General features: G+C 38.5%; 1 protein-coding gene across 7 annotated transcripts in view; it reads right to left on the bottom strand.

Moving 5' to 3' along the window:
* Nucleotides 1–984: 984 nt before the first annotated feature.
* Nucleotides 985–20,096, bottom strand: part of TRIM2 (tripartite motif containing 2) — a 118,799-nt gene continuing 99,687 nt past the window's right edge. For 6 of the 7 annotated variants that reach the window (XM_047717680.1, XM_047717679.1, XM_047717684.1 and 3 more), the window contains exons 9-12: nucleotides 14,795–14,963; nucleotides 13,635–13,705; nucleotides 9,258–9,398; nucleotides 985–5,496 (exon numbers count right to left, since the gene is read on the bottom strand). In XM_047717680.1, the coding sequence (XP_047573636.1) occupies nucleotides 5,344–5,496; nucleotides 9,258–9,398; nucleotides 13,635–13,705; nucleotides 14,795–14,963 (534 nt within the window). In that variant the 3' untranslated portion in view covers nucleotides 985–5,343. Of the gene's footprint in view, nucleotides 5,497–6,679; nucleotides 6,781–9,257; nucleotides 9,399–13,634; nucleotides 13,706–14,794; nucleotides 14,964–20,096 lie in introns of all 7 variants that reach the window. The other variant, XM_047717683.1, reaches the window with a different exon arrangement.

The raw sequence follows: 20,096 nt of genomic DNA, 5'->3' as shown, positions 1-20,096 counted from the left end.
TTCTACCCAAATTGACAGAAGCCTCGTGACAATTGGCTGGAAACCTCTGACAAACTCACTTCCAATGGCGGGGTCACTCAGCGGAATCGTGCAGGCTCCGGCCATAATCACGCCATGTCTCAGCCCAAACCTCGGGGGAACTCGTTCCAAACTCCACAAGGCCTGAATTGCCAGAAAACACGGGCCAATTCTCTGAGGCTTTCTATCCAAATCGATATGTATTTGGGCAGAAAGTTGTGAGAACTGGTGGTCGTCCTATAGCAATTTGGGCCACAGGTTTGGAGCGCTTTGTCGCGAGGTTCAGGCCACGAGCACAAGGGACCACTGGTGGGGCTCAGGCGGCTCCCCTGAGGGTCCCCGCCATTGGAAAAGAGTTTGCCAGGGTGTCCGGCCTATTTTCACGAGCCTTAAGCCCAAAAGGATATCGTGAGAATTGGCCGGTGTTCTGAGGCGATTCCGACTGCGCACGCGCACTACTACTAAAGACAGTAGTTTGGCTGCTGTCCCTATCTAGTTTGCGGGCGCACCAGTTCTCACGAGATTTCTGCCTATTGATTTGTACAGAATGCTCGTGAGAATTGGCTGGAAACCCCTGGTGAACTTGCTTCCCTTGGCCCTGGCTCTCGTAGCCACCTGGGCCTGGGCTTATGGTCCTGCGCAGTCACGCCCACACCTTGCAAGAACATGCTCCATGTGACTGCCATGATTTTCTGAAGGTCCCGCTTGTGATTCTTTAAGCATAGTGATTTTGGTCTATTTGACTTTCTAAACATGTGCTAGGCATACCTGTCATGGTCTTCCAAATTCCTAAGATGTATCCTAAATGGTAACCAAATTATTGGTATCATAAACGACAAAAATTTTACAAATTTAACAGTTTAGTTGAGGTACTGATACCTGCCCACATATTCTAGAACATTTCTTCATTCCCCGTTACTACAAAAGCAAACAATATGTAGAATAAATAAACATTCACCCTGGAAATGGAGAAAACAAGCTTTATTATAATGATTTGAGATTTTGTGCATGGTAAAGATATACACACGAATCTTGTTTCTCCTAGGTTTTAAGACAGAATTAATTTAAAGTTTTATTGTAGACTAAAGCATCCAAAATACTGTGGTACGTATGCAGCTACGAACATACAAACACTTTGATGCACAGCGTTCATTCTTTTCTTTAAATAGGCAGTCAGCATTTCGATTCATAAAAGAACAAATGAGATTATATCAGTATCAATGCCAGAGAGTGCAAGACTTAGTGTTCTATACACAAAACGTATGCAACAGACCAAGAAAGATGGAATGTACAAAATTAAAAAAAAAAAAAAAAGGAAGCAAAAACCCTTAATACTCATACATAGGACTGAAAGGCAATAGAATTGAGAATGATATAAAGAATTCTATTACAAGAATACACTCTGTTGATGACAGAACATTCCCATGTCATAAAGCAAAAGCATTGAGTTTAAGGCTGTGTTGCTTTCAAAAGTTAATGGACGTGCTGTACATTCATTGGGACAACATAGCTGATTTATTAATCTATTTTAGAATATGAATAGCTTTCATACATTCTCCACAAACAGACCACACAATCACTGCCACACAGTTCATCTTCAGAACGTTTTAAGATTAACATCATGATTTGTAGCTTACTGTCATTTAAAACAAAACAAAAAAAATTTATTTATATCAAACAAATCTTTAATGGGCACTTAGTTTTCTTTATGGCAATACTAGATTCCTAGTTATCAAAAATATTAAAATAATTGTAAAGTTTAAAACCCTGCAACATTGACAGAATGCAACAGTATTACGACGTTCGACTTTAAGCAAATTAGATATTTGCAGCAAAGAGCTTCAATTTTATCCTACCTGGAAAGGTCCTCTTTTTAGGTTATTAAACTAAAAATACTCCCCCCTCTTCAGAAGCTGGTGAATAGGGAGGATACTATAGAGTCCTAATGTACAAAAAGGTATTTCCCGTTTGAAGTAATCTGCACAGTACCTAATGTTTGTTTACTATTTCCTCCCAATTCCTCAGTAGGTATTACCAAAGCATTTACGGGAATCCTTCCCTGGGAAGGATCCAGAGACACTTGCTTCTGTACTACTATTCCAGTTAACTCCAAGTAAGGACATACCCTGTATATTTGGTAGTAGAAGCAAGTGCCTTCTAGTTGCATGACCTGTAGTATTTCTTTGTCTCGAATCTAGTCAAAGAGTAAATGAAAATAAGGAAACTCGGGGACTTGTTTTGTTACTGGAGACAAAAGTTTGATCAAAATACTAAGTACCATTAAATCGATGGTGAACAGTCATAAAGGCTTTTTATTCATGTGTTTTCTGGATGGTCAAGTGACTATATCCCCAGAGCCCCTCAGGAGAGGTCTGTATCGGGCAGGAATGCGTTGTCACTGACCTTTACATTCGAACTGGCAATCTTTTGCCGTTAAGTGCCCAGGGGACATTTGAATGGGTAATTTTTCAGTGCTACTTATCATGAATGTATGACAGATTCTGTACACTTGACAAAGAGAAAGCAAACAATAATGATAGCTCAGGGAAAAAAGTCACTTATTTTAAAATCCTTCTCAGTTTACCAGAAACCCTTTTCCATAGAATGTTGACAAAATTTCATTTAAATCTTGTCTATTCGTATCTTATCAGCAGCACTTCCCTCCACCCAATATGCTTACTAAGGAATACAGTAAATGCTCCTATGTATCCAAATGTGAAATGTTATCTATACTTTAACATACACAATTACTTATTTTTTGGGGGGAAAAAATCAGTGTTTCTTGGAGTGTTCATCACAAATGTTTTAGCAACAGATGGTGGAAAAGGTCTGAATCAAAGTATCTAGTCTTCCATTCCAGTTTGTGTCAATATTGACAGATTAAAAAAAAACAATTAGTCTTGTATTCAATCTATTATTGAGATAGCCAACCTGTTCTGGCATGATGGCTGGTTAATTTCTAAATTCACAAATACAATTTCAATGCTGTGAAAACAAACAAACAAACATCTTTTTTAAAGTAAACTAGTCTTAAGACCAACAACCTGTGACAGAATCTAAATAAGAAGCCATTTTTACTTGTGAAAATAAACCAAAATTAATTGAACCAATATAAAAAGTTTTAAACAGTCTAGGAGCTATCAAGAGTCTAGCTTATCTTGAATGCAGAATGTTAGTAAGTGGCAAAAGGAAATTCCTCCCTAGAGTGAAAGCTCCAAATGGGCAGGGATTTCTGTTGGTTTCATCCATCTCTGTTTCCCCAGTGCCCAGAAGGGTGCCCAGCACCTAGGAAGCACTCAGTAAATACAAAATGCTTTGTTTCAATTCAAAGACTTAGTTTACTGATTTTAGGAAACAGTATCTTAGCTTAATATTCTAAAAATGTTATTGAATTTTATAATTTTGTCATAGTCTCAAATATTTTGAAAGCTCTAACTAAAAAAAGAAAAAAAAAAAAAGTAAACCTAAATGTAAATCTTCCTGAAAAATTTTCTTTCAGAGGTTGATTTGGGCATAATAAATTTGATAGACAACTGGAAGTAGCTAGTTTTCCCTTCTAACTTTAAAAAAGTCCTATATAAGAGAAAGACTGAATTATAAATTAATAAGCAATAAACATCACGTCATTATACATATGGGAAATGTTTTCTTATAGTACAGTTCTAAGGTGCTTTCAGTGAAAAAGATCCCAAAGTCATTTCGAAAATGCCAAACATGACATCCTATTTGGTAGAACTGAGTAGAAAATTAAACAGTGGAAACAGACCACATCTTATGTTACAGTATCAGTGACAGATTAACAACTGACTAAATTCTTCACATCTCTCCAAATGCATGTATACTTAAATGTAACTCAATTCATCGTTTCTTTTTCTTTTGACCTGTTTTTGTTTTGTTTTTGAAAGCACAGAAGGCTGTTTTCTGGCTATAAAAGTTAGCCGGTATCATCATTACTGGAAAATGGTGAAAATTAAACCTGTTTTCAGGCTTACTCTATGAGGACGGCTTTAAATTGCGTGGTAAAGGAATGTGCTGGACAATGCTTCTGTCTTTCAGAGTGCTGCCTATTTCAATACACCAAAGATTCAGCCATATATATATATGTGTGTGTGTATGTATGTATGTGTATATATATATATATATATGTGTGTGTGTGTGTGTGTGTGTGTGTGTATATATGACACATTCTACCTTACCCTAATCATGTATACATAGTCCTTTAATGCCTCTACTATTCATTAGACAATGATAAATAACCATAACATGCCCTTACCTGTAATGCTCTTGGGATAACACAACTTTGGTAACACTTGCTTTCTAAGGGGAAACCATTAATCATTCACATGCCTTTGGTCGACACCATCAGTCCTCCAAAGGGCTACTTATGGCTCTCTGTCCTAGGATACTGGTGTCCTACTACATGTGCTGACATTTTGCAGGAGGTAAAGCTTTCGCTTTCAGGAAGTGGAAGAGGAGAGACACGTGAGAACATTGGCACATAAAATGTGGCTAATTTTTTCTTGATTACATTCTAGTGCATTAGTCTGGAGTTGAGGGGGCTGTTGTAATATGCTTTTCAAAGCATTGGGAATTTCAGGTTTCCCTGAAAATGGACTTTGTTTTTTGATACAAAATGAGTGGGAGAAAAAGGTGAAAAGAACACACAAAAAGGATCTTGGATCTAACCCAAAAAGGATGGGAAATTTGCAGTGGTTTTTAAGTGCTAAACTCAAGAGGACTGCCTAATCACAGCTGGGAGGATTCTGCAAGACAGTCTTGTTTTTCTCCTAATGTATGTGTAATTATCGATACCCCAAAAAATGTCACAGGAGTAATACCTACTGTAAAAGGGAAGTTAGAAGATCCCCCGGGTCTTGTAACCGAAGTTAAATAAAGCATGTAACTACAACAGATTTTGTTTTGTTTTTGGAAGCTCTGCACAAAAGCTACCATTCACAGGATTAATGAATACCTTTGAATAGTCCAGGTTTTTTTTGTTTTGTTTTGTGTTTTAGTGTCTGTTCAATTTGCAAAATCAGTTCAACTACATAAATCCCTGTCCAATAAGCCATAGTTCACAGGTGTAAAACTTTGCCATTTCCATAGATTCAGTAGAAGGGATTTTTTTCTTTAAACCCTAAAAGGTAAATACAGAAATCAGATATGCAGTTTTTAAGGAAATAGTTACATTCAGAAATAACCTTGAAAAGTTCACCAATGATTCCTTCTAGCAAGGAAAGTCTAGTGTAATCTGGTCCCGCGTTGAGAAATCCATTCCAGTTTATAGTGCAAGACCTTTTTAAGGGGCTGTCCGGCTGCCCGTCATTACTGTAAGTACCGGTATACCTTGAAACAGTGGTTTCCAGAGTCTGCAACCACGACATGGCCATCTGAAGTTAGGGCCAGGCCTTGGGGGCCGTAGAGTGGGTCAGCAGATGTGTTAATATAGGACAAAAATGATCCGCTTCCATCAAAAACCTATAAAAAAATAAAAAGCCAGAGTGCTATAGAAGTTATAGTAATATGATGAAATAGAGGAGTTAGAAAACCCTTGATGCTAATCTTTTCAGTATAAAAGCATGTGTGTAAGGGGCATGTCAGTTAGGCATCCAAATCTTGGTTTCGGCTCAGGTGGTGATCTCAGGGTCGTGAGATCCAGCCCCGCGTGGAGCTCCGCACACAGCACAGCTGCTTAAGACTCTCTCTCCCTCTGCCCCTCCCTCACTCTCCAAAATAAATAAAAATAAATCTTTAGGAAAACTATGCATGTAAGCCCACAGGTTTGTTTAGGTCACTATCACATATCCACTCTTTCCCTCTACTTAACCTTGCTTTTTCTCCTCTAATTCTCTATGCCCCAGAGTCACTGACAAGTTGGATGCCACTGGCCAACAGATTTCACTTACATTCTTACAGTGGTCAGTTTGAGGGGAATAGCCTTCATTGGTACCTGAAAATGAATGACCCTTGTTTCTTTCTCTCAGTTTTCACTTTCCCTCCTTCCAGCCTCACATCCCTTTTTTATTCCCAATCAGAACAGAAAAAACAGCAAGAGGTATGGTTGCCATAGTATACTATGAGAAGATCATTTATTTTCCTTTTCAGAAAAGAGGAGTTTTAAGAAGTCAATGGTTTACTATGTACATTTGTGGGGTTGTTGTTTTTTTTTTTTTTTTAAGATTTTATTTTTAAGTAATCTCTACACGCAACATAGAGGTCGGACTCACAACCCCAAGATCAAGAGTCACATGCTCTAACAACAGCCAGCGGGACATCCCACAACATGTACATTTGTTTTGCTTTGTTTAGTTTTAGGGGGAGAGAGGCAGAAGGAGCGGGAGAGAGAGAATCTTAAGCAGGCTTCATGCCCAGTGCGGAGGTCCATATGGGGCTCGATTTCACAACCCTGAGATAATGAGTGGAGCCGAAATCAAGCGTCATAAGCTTAACCGACCGAGCCACTCAGGCGCCCCATGTATATCTGGACATGAAGTAGTCTTCTTTTGGTCTGTAAGCTTCTGCCATGATGAAATAAAAGGAACCCTTCTCTTTCGTAAAGCCCAGGCTGGTTTCTTTTGACCATTCTGTTAGGCCCATAGGTGTTTTAAAAGGCAGTGTGATAAGGCAGGTGCTTATGAGGGCCACAATCCAAACAGCTTACCATCTGTGGTCTTATACTGAACTGCTTTGTGAACGTAGTTCCCTGTCTGGATTCTGGCTTTCCATCACATACAGAATGCCTCTTTCAAATATAGATGTCAGCTGGCATAATTAAGCAAGGTAAATATAATAGAGAAATAAAAACATTTAGAGTTTCATTTATAGCCTCAATCTTTCTTCTTCCTTCTTTTTTAATATTTTATTTTATTTTTTTTTAAAGTAAACTCTACACCTAATGCGGGGCTGGAACTCACAACCCCAAGATCAAGAGTTGCATGCTCTAGTGGCTGAGTCAGCCAGGTGCCCCTCAATCCTTTTTCTGGGAGGTAAATACCTATACCAGATTCAAACTGCTGACTACTGCTGTCTTCACAAAGACAACTGGATGCTACTAGATTTAACCAGTGCATTCTGAGGTCCCAGGAGCTCTGCACAGGGCCACAGTAGCAAGGATAAATAGGCCCGTCTGCAGACGTATGTTTGGATTCATGGAGGTGTTTACACAGAGAAATGGGGGGAAAGAATAATCTTTCTTTAGTCTGAGGATTCAAAATCTTTGTTCTTAATTTTTAAAAAAATCATACATTTTTTTTGTCTAGCAAAGACTACAGACCCCGTCTGAAAATAGTGTTTCAATATTTTTTTCTAGAATGTAACCACTTTTATTATTCTTTTATACCCAAATAAAATGCCAAATGCCATTTACGACACCATTATTGCTCAACCATGACAACGTATTTAAATTCATTATTATTTTTAAAGTTTATTTTTGTTAACTTTTTATTTTTTTAAGATTTTATTTATTTGGGAGAGAGAGAGAGAGAAGGAAATAATAGGGGAGAGGGCAGCAGCAAGGGAGGAGACTCCTCACTGAAAAGGGAGCCTGACTTGGGACTTGATGCTCCAGGATCATGACCTGAGCCACACAGGTGCCCCGTTTTTGTTAACTTTTAATTTTGAAAAAATTATAGGAATCTGCACTGATAGTACAGAGAAATCCTGTGTACCTTTCATCTGGTTTAGTAGAACACTCCAGTAAAACCATCTGAGTCTGGAGATTTCTTCTTGGGGAGTTTTAAAATTATGAAATAAAATTTCCTTAGTAGTTTTTGGGGTATTCAAAGTATTTTATATTGGGTGAGTTGTGGGATTTGTACTTTTTGAGGAATTTAAATTGTCAAATTTATGCCTGTAGAGTTCACAGAATTTCTGTATGACTGCAGAGTCTGTAATGGTATTAGTGTTCTGTGTCTTTCCTTTACCAATCTTGCCAGAGGTTTTCAATTTTATTGCTCTTTTCAGTGAACCAACTTTCTGTTTCATTGATTTTCCATATTGTTTGCCTTACATTTCATTGATTTCTATTCCTATCTTCACCATTTCCTTCCCTCGGCTTGCTTTTAGCTTGTTTTGCTCCTTGCTTTCCAGCTTCTTGAGGTAGGAGCTCAGAATATTGATTTCTGACTTTCTAATGTAAGCATTTAGTGCTGTTAATCTCCCTCACATGTAGAATGGTGGTTACCAGAGCTGAGGAGTGAGGGAAATGGGGAGAAATTGATCAAAGGGTATAAACTTCCAGTTAGAAGATGATTAAGTTCTGGGGATCTAACGCACAGTGGGGGAATTATAGTTAATAAAACTGTCTTAGGTACTTGAAAGTTGCTGAGAGGAGATCTTTATGTTGTCACCACAAAAAAGAAACGCTAACAATGGGATGGTGATGGAGGTGTTAACTAAAGTGATAGTGGTAATCGTTTTGCGGTATTTATCAAATCAACATGTTGTACACCTTTAACTTACACAGTGTTGTATGTGAATTATATCTCAATAAAGCCGGGGGAAAAAATCTCCCTCTCAGGATTGTCTTAGCTGCACTCCACAAACTTCAATATGCTGTTATCTGTGTTTTCCTTCAGTTCGATGTATTTTTAAGTTTTCCTTGAGGCTTCCCCTTTGATTCAGGTTATTCAGCAGAATAATGTTTTTAAATGATTAAAACAAAACACATGGGGTTATAAAGGAAAACCATTATATTAAAATATAGTTATCAAAATTTTACAAAATGGCAAGATAGTAATATGTGTACTTTCTTAACACAATAAGGTAACAAGAAATAGTGATATGTCTAATATTGACTATTTTCAAAGAGTGATGAGCACAAATGGTAATTTGAGATCTTGCAACTGTAATATGGAAATTTCTGTGATTCCTCGTGGAATGCCAAAAGTTATAGGTATTACAAAGTTATAGGTATTACTAAAACTCCTGTGACTGTTGCCTATATTCATTGTTAAAGAAAATGATAGTTTTTAGTTAGAAGCTAGTAGAACTAGTAATATAATATTTTGGTTCAATGGATCTCGAGTTCTATCCACTACACACTTTAGGATTCACTCTGGTAACCTGTTGATGTTTTTCCTACTCTACCTTCCTTAGTTTAGCACTTCTGGTGAGATCAAGTGGTCTATGGAGAATCTAACCCATGAAGAATGGAACACATTCCGGTTGGGAGACAGGCAATTCTTCACCTTCAACAAATAACAATCCCTCTCCACAGATACATTAGCATTTCCAGTTACCTGGATCCTGCTGTTTCCCCAGTCCGCCACAATGATGTTTCCATTTGAATCCACTGCTACACCTGTTGGAGCATTAAACTGCCCATTTCCTTCTCCATTTGAGCCGAACTTCAACATGAATTCTCCCTCCTGATTAAACACCTGTATGAGATATTTTTAAATGGTTTTATTTTAATACAGTAACAGCTGAACCAACATTATGAGTTATAAAAAATATGTATAGAGCAGGTTTTTTATAACAAGCCCTATGATTTAAGACATTCTTAAAAAAAAAATCTACAAAGTAGACCCCCACATCATTTATGCTTCCCCAATTTGCTATATAAATTTGATTTATTATTTATTAAATCACTTATTTCTAACTTAACATCTGGTTTTTGAATACTTATATGAAAAATGCTTTCGTTATAAATTATAAAATATATACAAGTATAGGGTAGGATGAGAAAGTGGAGCTGTAATTTTCAACCATATAATTCTTTCTGCCTTTAAGTAAATAGTCTCAAGGACAGGCATCATGTTTCTAAAGGATGGGTGATCAACACTGGATCAGGACCTAGGAGTTTTCATTAGGCCAGATGCTCAGATTTTATTACCATTTTGCAAAGTCAATGTGAGAAAAGAGTAGGCCGGACTTCACACCTACAGCAGGGGAAATGTACAGGTGTGCACGTGCACTTGTGTGTCTGTGCTTAATGGCAAAGGTGAGGAATCAAAAGAAAGGCTTTTAATATATTTTTTCAAAATATATACTTAGCTAAAATAAAGAGTTTATATGACCATAAGGCTTTGCTGGATGGAGTATACCGAGGGGAGGCGGGTTGACAGAAGTGGGCAAAACCCAGAATTCTTTGGCAAATTCTCTAATATCTGATATGGAAAAGCAATGGGTTGTGGTTAATTAAATATTCCTATTAATGGAGGGTTACTGTAGATGTATCAAATACAGATTATTGATTTGGAGAGAATTAAATTTTTAGTATGTGTTTAAATATAAGAGAGAACAAGCACAATTTTTATCTTGATGATTCAGACGATAGTTAATGGTTGTGAAATATCTCTAGGACATTATTTTAAGCTTCCATTGTCATCTAGTCTACGTGCGTAAAAATACTCATTAACAAATGAAAAAATATTACATGCAAAGCACCATGGAGAGTAATGGTTCCTAAAATGTGGAACTGAGGGATTTCACTACACCTGAGTGCAGATCTAATTGGAAAATGATCTCAGGGTCTTTTACAGATTCTCCTGTTGCCACCTCTGTGATCATGAAAGATGAAAACGACTCTTCCTTTTAGTTATACGTACTGGGAAAGTGAAGTGAGACACTTCCATCTCTAAAGGCTAAACTTCATTTAAGATGAAAAAGAAGCATGATTACTTCTTGAATTGCCTACCTTGCCAAGTAAGCAAGCTGCCTCTTTGGTTCTTTGCAAAGAATAAAACAAGAACCAGCTTTTACTAAGATGTTATATCTTAAAAATCTTTCCTATTTTTATCTCATTTCACACAAAACATTCTTGTTTTAAAGACCAATGAGAGTGTTTGCTGGCAAGGACACAATCTATTATTCTCTCATCTTTACAATAATCTTCTACCAATAATCTTTTTGTTTGTTTGTACTGATCTCTCTGAGTAAGTATGTTTTCGTTGGCATGATCCAAATGGCTCAAACACTTCTGCTCTATTTTGAAATGACAGAGAATGCCAAATTTAGTCTTATTTGTTTTGCAATGAAAAAAGAATGCATGCTGAAGGTAGCTAAAGAACTAGACCATTTGTCAGCCCTGACCTACAGGCACAGTTTTCATACTGACCACCAGAGAAGTGCCTGGAATCCAGAACCACTTCTAACTGCCACGTGTTACATGGGAAACTAAAGCCCAACTACTCCATAAAAGCTACATGGCAACAGCTATCAAAGAGAAGAGAAAAAACAAAATAGACTGGTTTTCTTAAATACGAGGAAAACTGAATTTAAATTACTAAAATAGTCTACCTCTACTGTACTGAAAACCTGACGTATTATCAGAATCTTAGGAATTATAAATTTCTCATAGTTTATTTTTCCCACCTAAGACATCATTTAATTGCTTATAAATTATTCAGATGAAAACATATTAAGAGGCAGATGTGGTGAGCTGAAATAGTTTTCACAGCGGTGATATAATGGCCAAGTTTTTTGATAACTTTCATAATCCTTTCCTGATTTCAAAATCCCACTCACCTTAAATACCACCTCCACTTGGAAGTCTTCCCTGGTAAGTCTTAGTTACAGAAATCTGCTCTTTGTTTTCTTCTGGATACTTAGAGACCTTTATATGTACCTCTTTTAAAGAAATCGCTTAGTGCTACCTGCCTTGCATGTTGATTACTTACATCTGTTTTATTTCCTTCTACATTGTCAGCCAGGGCTGGTAAATAGGAGTCCTCCCACATACCAATGCCAGTTGGTTCATAGAGGCTGCCTGGAGCACTGGGACGGAAAGGCTCTGAGGCCACAGTTGCGCTTAGTAGAAAAGAGCAACTTGATTAATAGGACTGTCTTCGGGGGTGGTGGGCAGCATCTATGCCAGGCGTTTGCTGGCCTTTGCTCATCTACACCGGTTACCTTCGGCTTAAATGCCCTCTAGTTAATGATTCCTCTACAAAGAGAGGGAAGGCTGGAAGCGTGCTACCAGACTGTGACTCCTCTCGTTACTCTTCTCACACAGGACTGTTACAGCCCTCTGGGAGGCCAGCCTAGAGCCCAGTCCCTATGGCCCCTTTGAGGTCTCCCTCCTCCCCACCACTACTTTTCTCACAGTCCTCTTGCTTTCACGGAGACAGGTGCTATAGAGAGAGAGACTGAGGGCGGTGAGGCGAGTGTGGACAGAGGTCTACCACTGTGGCAGCAACTCGGGAGAGACAACACACAGGAGGCAGCCTGAGAAATGAGCAATGGTGGGGGTCCCTTCTCCTCCTCCAGCCCCATCACCACAGCCCACCCTGCTCTAGTCTTTACACAGGGACTTGGTACCCACCAAAAAAAGCTCAAAACCTTTCCATCTTACTCAGGTTAAAGATGCCTTCAGGGCAAACTGGGGAAATGGAGCAGTGAAGGACTCAGAAGATGGGTGTTGAAATCTCATCCCTACATTATTATCCCTACGCTATTCCAGTTATCAACAAGAACAAACTATTTTTTGCTTTGGTTGCCCAATGGTTGTCTCTAAATGCAAACTTCAGTCACTGGCCCGTATCACCTCTGCTGTTTCCTTATTATCCTTCCTTTAAAAATGCCTCACTTTAGGGGTGCCTGGGTAGCTAGGTGGCTTAAGCGTTTGCCTTCAGCTCAGGGCATGATCCCAGAGTCCTGGGATCGAGTCCCACAATGGGCTCCTTGCTCAGCGGGGAGCCTGTTTCTCCCTCAATCTGTCCCTCCCCCTGCTTATGCTTGCGTGCGTGCTCTCTCTCCCCCAGACAAATAAATAAATAAAAGCTTAAAAAAAAAAAAAAAAAAGCCTCACTTAAAAAAAATGTAAATGAATTTACTTACAAGGAAAACTTTCTATCATTTCTATAAGAGTAAAGCATTACCACTTGATGTAAATAGAAGGTAACCCTAAAAATAAACATATAACTCTCCAAATAAAAATGCCTGCCAGTACTTGGTCCGTGCCCACTGGCGTCCCTTCAGGGGAACATGCACCACACCTTGAGAATTGTGGTCTAGAATGTGACAAAACATTTCCTCTTTTCAGTAAAATGACAAATCTGTTCTGATTCATTTTTATACGTCCTGACTGGATCATAACAAACATCAAATTTTTCCTCCCCCCTCCATACCTAGTAAGGAAGATGTACCACACTGTTCCAGGGAGCTGAACGGGCACTGTATTCTGGGGACACCCACACTGTGTGAGGGCATTCTAAGTATGAAATAGCTGTAGGAATGTATACTAGGGCTATCTCCCTCCTCAACTCTGGTTGTAGCAGAATTCTAATATCTAATTTTGTTTGAAAGGCATTATGGTGCAGATAATAAAAAAATGATCTAGTTTTAATTTATCGAATAGCCACAAAATATGAAGCTTCAGAAAGTTCTGCCTAAGTTTAAGCGACTGTTTTTTCAAATTTCATTCTGTAGTCATCACCATTTACGCCCGTTTCAGATTAAGAAACTCACCAACCACCCTATTTTGTTCAATTTTCTGACTCTCCAAAGTCTGTATGTCCAAATTAAAACCTGCACCTCAGGGAGAAGCAAAATCTACTCTTTGAGGTTAACTCCTTTAGTTCCTGTGCATATATATCATTATTATATTATCTTCTCTGATTGATTTCCCAATAAAAGCAGTTAAAAGATAACAATAATTGATGTGCTGATAGTACCTTGACAGAATGATTATGGAAATCCGTAACAATAATCTCATTATTGCTATTTACAGCTGCAAAATGGGGACCTGCAATAAAGATGAAAAAAGTAAGTGACGACTATAATGATAAAAATGATTATAGCAACACAGCAGTGACACAATTTAACCTATTTGATACTTAAGAAAGAACAAAGAATCACAGTCTCTGTTCTTCAAAGATCATTCAGCCAGAACTCTGGCTCCAGATCCCCTGGGTCCTCTACCCTTCTACACTTGGGACTATCCACTCTGGCTTCTTTTAGAGCAAGCTGAGAGCACCAGCAGCCCTAATGAAGTGGAATGAGCAGTAAGCATCAGAATTCATCCTCCAAGCCACCATCTGAAAGTCACATCTGCCAGCTTCCCTGAGGACACTTTAATCCTTTCAGGGCCCTCAGGTCCCCCTGAGGAAAGATGTGGTGATTCTCGGTCCTGGGAAAAAGACTCCAATATTTAATATTTTTTAAAAAGTAGAGCAGAAATCCATACTCGGTAATTTGGGGTGACATTCAGAACCTGGCAGCACTGGAGACAAAGCACACACACACAAAAAAAAGATGATGCAAATTGTTGTCAAATGCCAAAAGCATCCTCTCAAAAAGAAAACATAATAAACTGCTTTCAGCCTCTTCTTGCAGATTTGAAAAACTAAGCAGCTTGTGCTTGCAAAAGGGCTACGCCAAAAAGAGAGGTAACAGAACTGCCCTTCCTGAACATTCTAAAGTCCTGCTCTCCTATCATCACCTAGGAAGGTGAAAAAAATTCTCATCCAGAAGCTCTTTAGACAAAGCTACAGCTAGAGAGAATTAGGAGGAACACTACTATTCGTCAAACATCTTTATTTTTAAAATATTTATCTTAAAATTTATGTTTTACTTAATACTAATATTCAAAGATCAGACTTCTGAGTTGCACGCGGCTGCCAACAGAAATCACACATGGCCTGCAGCCCAACTTACTGCCGGTAGAGTCACTGAGAAGCATCCCACCATGCTTTCCCTTAGATTTCATCCCCAGTGTCTTTTCCAAAGCCGGCAAACACTGGGGATTGAGGCAACTTCCACATGCTCCAACATCATGCAAATGTGAGCAGAAGAAGCATAAAAAAGGGGGTTTACATATTACCATCAAGTGTACCTGCAAACTGCCTGTCCCCATTTCCTCGGCTACCAAACCTGGTGACTATCTTCCCATTTGGCTGGAAGATAAACACGCAGCACGCCTTGTTGTCCACCACGATGATGTGCCCGTTGCGGTCCACAGAGACTCCCTTGGGCCCCATCAACTTTCCGGATCCAATTTTTGTCTGTTAGAAACAAGTACAGAGAAGGAGGTTTAAAACACTACGGAACATGAAGGCAGACATCTGTTTTAGTGCAAACGTACCTGAATATTCAAACGGGGGTGGACAACTACTCAGAGATCATGGGCTTCTATTTTTGTCACGTCCATTAACTGCTACTAAGATTTATGCAAAATCCTTACTTTTTAAGGGGATCACCACCAAAAATGTTCTTGAATCCCCCTGGCTGAGGTCACCGTTCCCTTGTAGAGATGCAGTGTGGTCTAGCAAAAGATCACAGGATCAGGAGGAGGGAGACATTCTACACCTGTCGCTTGCTTTAGACACACCTAGAATAGCACAAGTACATTTGATTTCCTCAAGCTTTGGACTCCTTATACATTAAAAAGTGTATTTAAAAAAAAAAAGACTTCAGTAACTACCAGTGGCATTTTTGGAATTTGTACAAGTAAAACAATGTCAAAAGGTATTTAGTGTATAATATAGCCCGTATTAGGCAGTCATTAAAGGGAAGCTATCATTGTCATTATTGGGATCATAATTAATATCAAAATCACCAAGCCTCTGGCATTGGACTTCACCAGTGTTAAGTTCCATGAAGGCAGGAATCATGTCCGTTTTATCCACTACCATGTACTTAGAGCCTAGTGTACTTCCTGGTGCCCAACAGGGACTCAACAAATATTTGCTGAATATATTGACTTCAAGAGCCTAGTATTATTTAGGGTAACCATGATGATTGAATAGTTCCGGTTTTCAGTATTTTAAGATGGGAGAAAAGCATTTGATTTCTCTCAAACACATACCATATTCATTTTAAATCTTATTCATTTTTCTGAGTAGACTATATAAATGCCTGTTTATATACTTTTATAGCAACATTATAAAGAAATACTTTACTCATGCTCCCATTTATTTACTTATGCTTTATAGCATAAGTAAATGGAGCACCAACTCTGTGGCTGAGGGTTGCAGGCACTGAGTAGGCAATGCCAAGACCAGCCCCTACCCTGGAGATGTCTCCATCACATTACAGAGAAAAATACGGTCACTGGGTCCTTTTTAAAGTGCCTGGTATTGAGTGTTTGATTTGGGAGACTGGGAGATTTGGGAGAATTCAAACAGGCGATGTCAGAAGCCAAAGAGAACAAAAACTTATTATCCTATTAAAAACTTAATAGGATGAGTCACTACAGAAAGGAAGGAGAGGGAGCACCCAAGGGGAGGGAGCAGCCAGGCCGAGTGCCCAGTGACGGAGGAGGCAAGAGCCACCGCTCCCCTAGGCACCGAGGCTTAGAGGGTAGAGTAGATCTCTGTGTGTTTTTATAAATGCTTCCTCAAACATATTATTAAACAAACCAAGGTCCTGAACAATGGGTATAGTCTGAGCCCACCTGATTTAAATGGGTTTATGTCTGTATATGTATTCCTGGAAGAGAAGGTAAGAAGCCAGCTGTATTACTGCTGGCAGAAGAAACTCTAACTTTTCATTTGATGCTCATCTGTAGGGTTATTTTAAAAACCTATCTGCATGTATTACTTTTTAAATTAAAATTGTTAATCCCCCCAAATTTACATTTCCATAGGTTCTGTTTTAGTCCTCTTATTTTCTCTCTCTGCCTGGTAGAAATATAACATAAGCCATATCTGTAATTAAGATTTTTCTAGTAACCAACATCGGAAAAACTAAGAAAAAAAAGGGAAAAGTATGTAAATCATATCTTGTATTTGACCTAACATATGATAAACAGTTATTACAGAAGGTAATCAATATTAAAATTAACGATGATATATTTTACATTTTTTTTTTTACTAAGTCTTTAAAATCCAGTGTGTATTTCACACGCATAGCACAGCTCAGTTCAGACCAGTCCCATTTCAAGAACTCAGCATCCACTGTGGCTAGTGGCTACCAAACTGGACAGCGAAACTCTCTACGCTTCTTCTAAGACCTCATTTATGCAATGGCATCAACCTTCACCTCTGTGTGTAAGAGTCTCAAATCCGTATCTTTAGTCCCTGACCTATTTTACAAGTTATTACCCTAAACTCAACCAGTATTAAGCCAAATTTATCTCCTTTCCAGCACTTAAAAAAAAAAAATTTGCACCTCCTGATTTCCTAGTTTCTTTTATGATACCACAGTTCATCCAAACTCAGGATCAAAATTTCAGAGCCAAATTTACTCTTTACCAGTTTGGAACCTCAGTTTTCTCACCTGTAAAATGGTAGCTATTGCATTTACCTCCTGGGTCATGCAGATTCTGAAGGACAGTGCGCCAAGCACAGCAGATGGCACAAAATCTCCTTCTCTCCACCCATTCCATTGCTGTCATACCTGCCACTCAAGTGTTAACAGAGACATGCAAGTATGTGCAGAAAGAGGGTATGGAGAGAGGGATAGGGACTTCTTCATAGTGGGAGTTCAGACAGTGTGGGATTTTTCATTCTTATAAGCTTATAGAGGAGATTCAAATTTGTTGTCTTGAATACGAACAGACACATTTACTTAGGAAGGAAACAATGGGATTCTTCCAAGGGAATCTGTTATATAAATTTGATTCTGACTTTGTAAATTAGCTCAGAGATCAAAGAGGCTGTACCATAACGATCTATAAAGATACTGTATTCTTTCATGTTGTAACGGAAGATATGTCAGTAGAGATCAAAAGGAAGTGAGGACCCTCTGATTATTACAGCAAGAATATTATTACCACCTAACACTATGAACACTAGCTGTACTTTAGAATGCCTCAGTCATATAATACCAAATAGATGGCAATTACATAGAAGAAAGACAGAAAATAAAGGACTATTGCCATTCCATCATGCAGTAAGAGCTACAGCAGGTCTTAAAAAAAAAAAAAAGGGCAGAAAACCTGAGATGTTGAGTGCAAACCTCTTTTTCTTCTACTTTCATCACTCCCATCATAGCTTCACCAGATTTTACCATGTTAGTGTGAATGTGAAAGTAACATTCACATGTTAATGTGAAACTAAGAATCACTGCACTTGGCCTGACGTGTCCCCTGTCTTAAACCCAATAGTGAGCAGAGGTATTTTAGACCCTGACTTTGAAACAGGTAAATAGAAGTATTTAACTCAACAAGTAGATCCTTAGATTGAAGAAGGAAGAGACGAGATATTTTAGGATATGCTGGGGCCTCTGTGTCTGTTCTAGGGTTACAAAAGCCTTCTGGGATGGGCTGAAAGATGTAAATCGACAGAAAAGATGGCAAGGAAAAAAATCAGAAGCAGAGAGGAATGAAAATTAGGGCTAAGAATTTGGTGAGTAGAAGAAAGAAAAGGGGATAAGCGGTTATGTCTCTAGAACTAACTAGGAACAAACACAAAGAATTCACCTTTGTGTTGAGGGTTTGTCTTTCTGAGCACGTGTTTAATTTTACTGAACACCATGAAAAGAAAATAAGTATCTTTCAGTAAATGGTCGAGCAAATGGTAAGTCGGATGAGCTCCCATTACAATATTAAAGCATTTTTACTTGCTATCCTTTCACTCCCAATCAACGCCTACTGAAAATAAAAGGGTATGCTGAAACTCTACCTTATCTGTCCTCTAGAGGGCACAAGTGTTATTGTTTATTCCAATTACTACAACAGTATTCCAGCTGTGAGGATCTGGATCTCCCAGGTTAGTGTCTATTACATACAGACTATCGAAAAATTGAATGAAAAATGCGTAATTCAGGAAGGCCTTCTCTCCTAAATATAAGACTTCAGTTTCAAAATGTCTTAATATAGTAGATATAAAATATTTCAGTATATTAGACATAAAACTGCTGCCTTTATACTTGTTTTAGCATTCGTTTATGAAGTTAGAGACAGGTCATGATTTTGCTAGAGTATGTAACACAAGGAAATGGGTTGTCTCCAAATTAGATGGATGTCGCTGAACAGTCTTCCTTCTGTTCATGTTAAAGCTGTTGTATTTGAGTATGTCTTACTACAAATACAATTACAAAAACATAAAAAGAAGGGGAGGAAGGTAGAGATCTAGAAAGGCAGGAGACCTTTCTGTGTATGTGGCCATCATATGGAGTCATCAAATTTGTGGTGGAACAAGAAAAAAAAACCTCAAGGGCAGTTGAAGAATTGTGTGGCATTTGAATTGAAGAATGTGGCGGAATTAGAAACTACAGTTTTTGAGTCTCCTAGATTAAAAAGATGCTGCCCCACATAAAACAGAGGCTCCCATCTGAGGGTTAGTAATAATGGAAGTAACTTGTTTTAATAAAAATGAGGGGGTGACTGTAGTGATCCAACAACTTTAACAAGGGAAATATAAATTCCTCCAAAAAGAAACTACTGAGTGAACTTCGTGTAATCTTCAGGATTCCAAAATAGATTATGAAGAGCATCAATCTCTCAACAGATGGAAAAGGAAGTTCTGACCAAGTGCTGGCAAGTCCTGGAGTCCAAATCACAGCTGATCAAACAGACGTCATTTCTTGGAAAGGGTTACTGGACGCAGATGCCTTTTTCATACAAGGCAATATAAAATCCAAAAATAAATCTGTAATCCTTACCCAAATCCCATAAAATATATATTTTTTTAATCCAACTTTGACATAGGAGACTATCGAGGCTCAGGGAACTTATATCAGTAGTTCATAAGTTGCAGACCTGGGATTCCCAAGGGTTGATTTGTCTGAGTGAAAGTACATGAGAAGCCTCTAGCAGGCTGGACAGGGCAATACAGGAGGCACAGTGCTGACAGACTTCGAAAACATGTTTGACAAAGTGTCTGAATCTTCATGAGAACAACAGAGAACAGGCTGTATGATAATATTCTTTGAGGACACCTTACAAGAGAGATTCCTGGTACCCCTAGCAGGCTCTCTACTCTTCAGTGACTTGCTGAAGAAAGAGATGATGCTGGGGACAATAGCAAATATGTCAAGTGATGGGACCCCCCCCCAAAGTACAACTAAACTCCCCTTTTCTCTGTGCTGCCAGCCGCCATTTGCTTTTCCTCCCAATTCCTATTTACACATTTCACCAGTAGGTTTTCAGATTGCACCAAACAATGTATGAGTGATTCGAGGCTGACACAAATTGTTTTGTGTCATTCTGGTGTCGTTTTTCCTCAAGAGGCTTGTAGGTTTTTCAAAGATAT

The sequence above is a fragment of the Lutra lutra genome, chromosome 2, assembly GCF_902655055.1.
Source record: "Lutra lutra chromosome 2, mLutLut1.2, whole genome shotgun sequence".
In the NCBI taxonomy this organism is placed as follows: domain Eukaryota; kingdom Metazoa; phylum Chordata; class Mammalia; order Carnivora; family Mustelidae; genus Lutra; species Lutra lutra.
The sequence above is the reverse complement of the archived record's forward strand: the minus strand, read 5'-3'. Positions and strand labels throughout refer to the sequence as shown.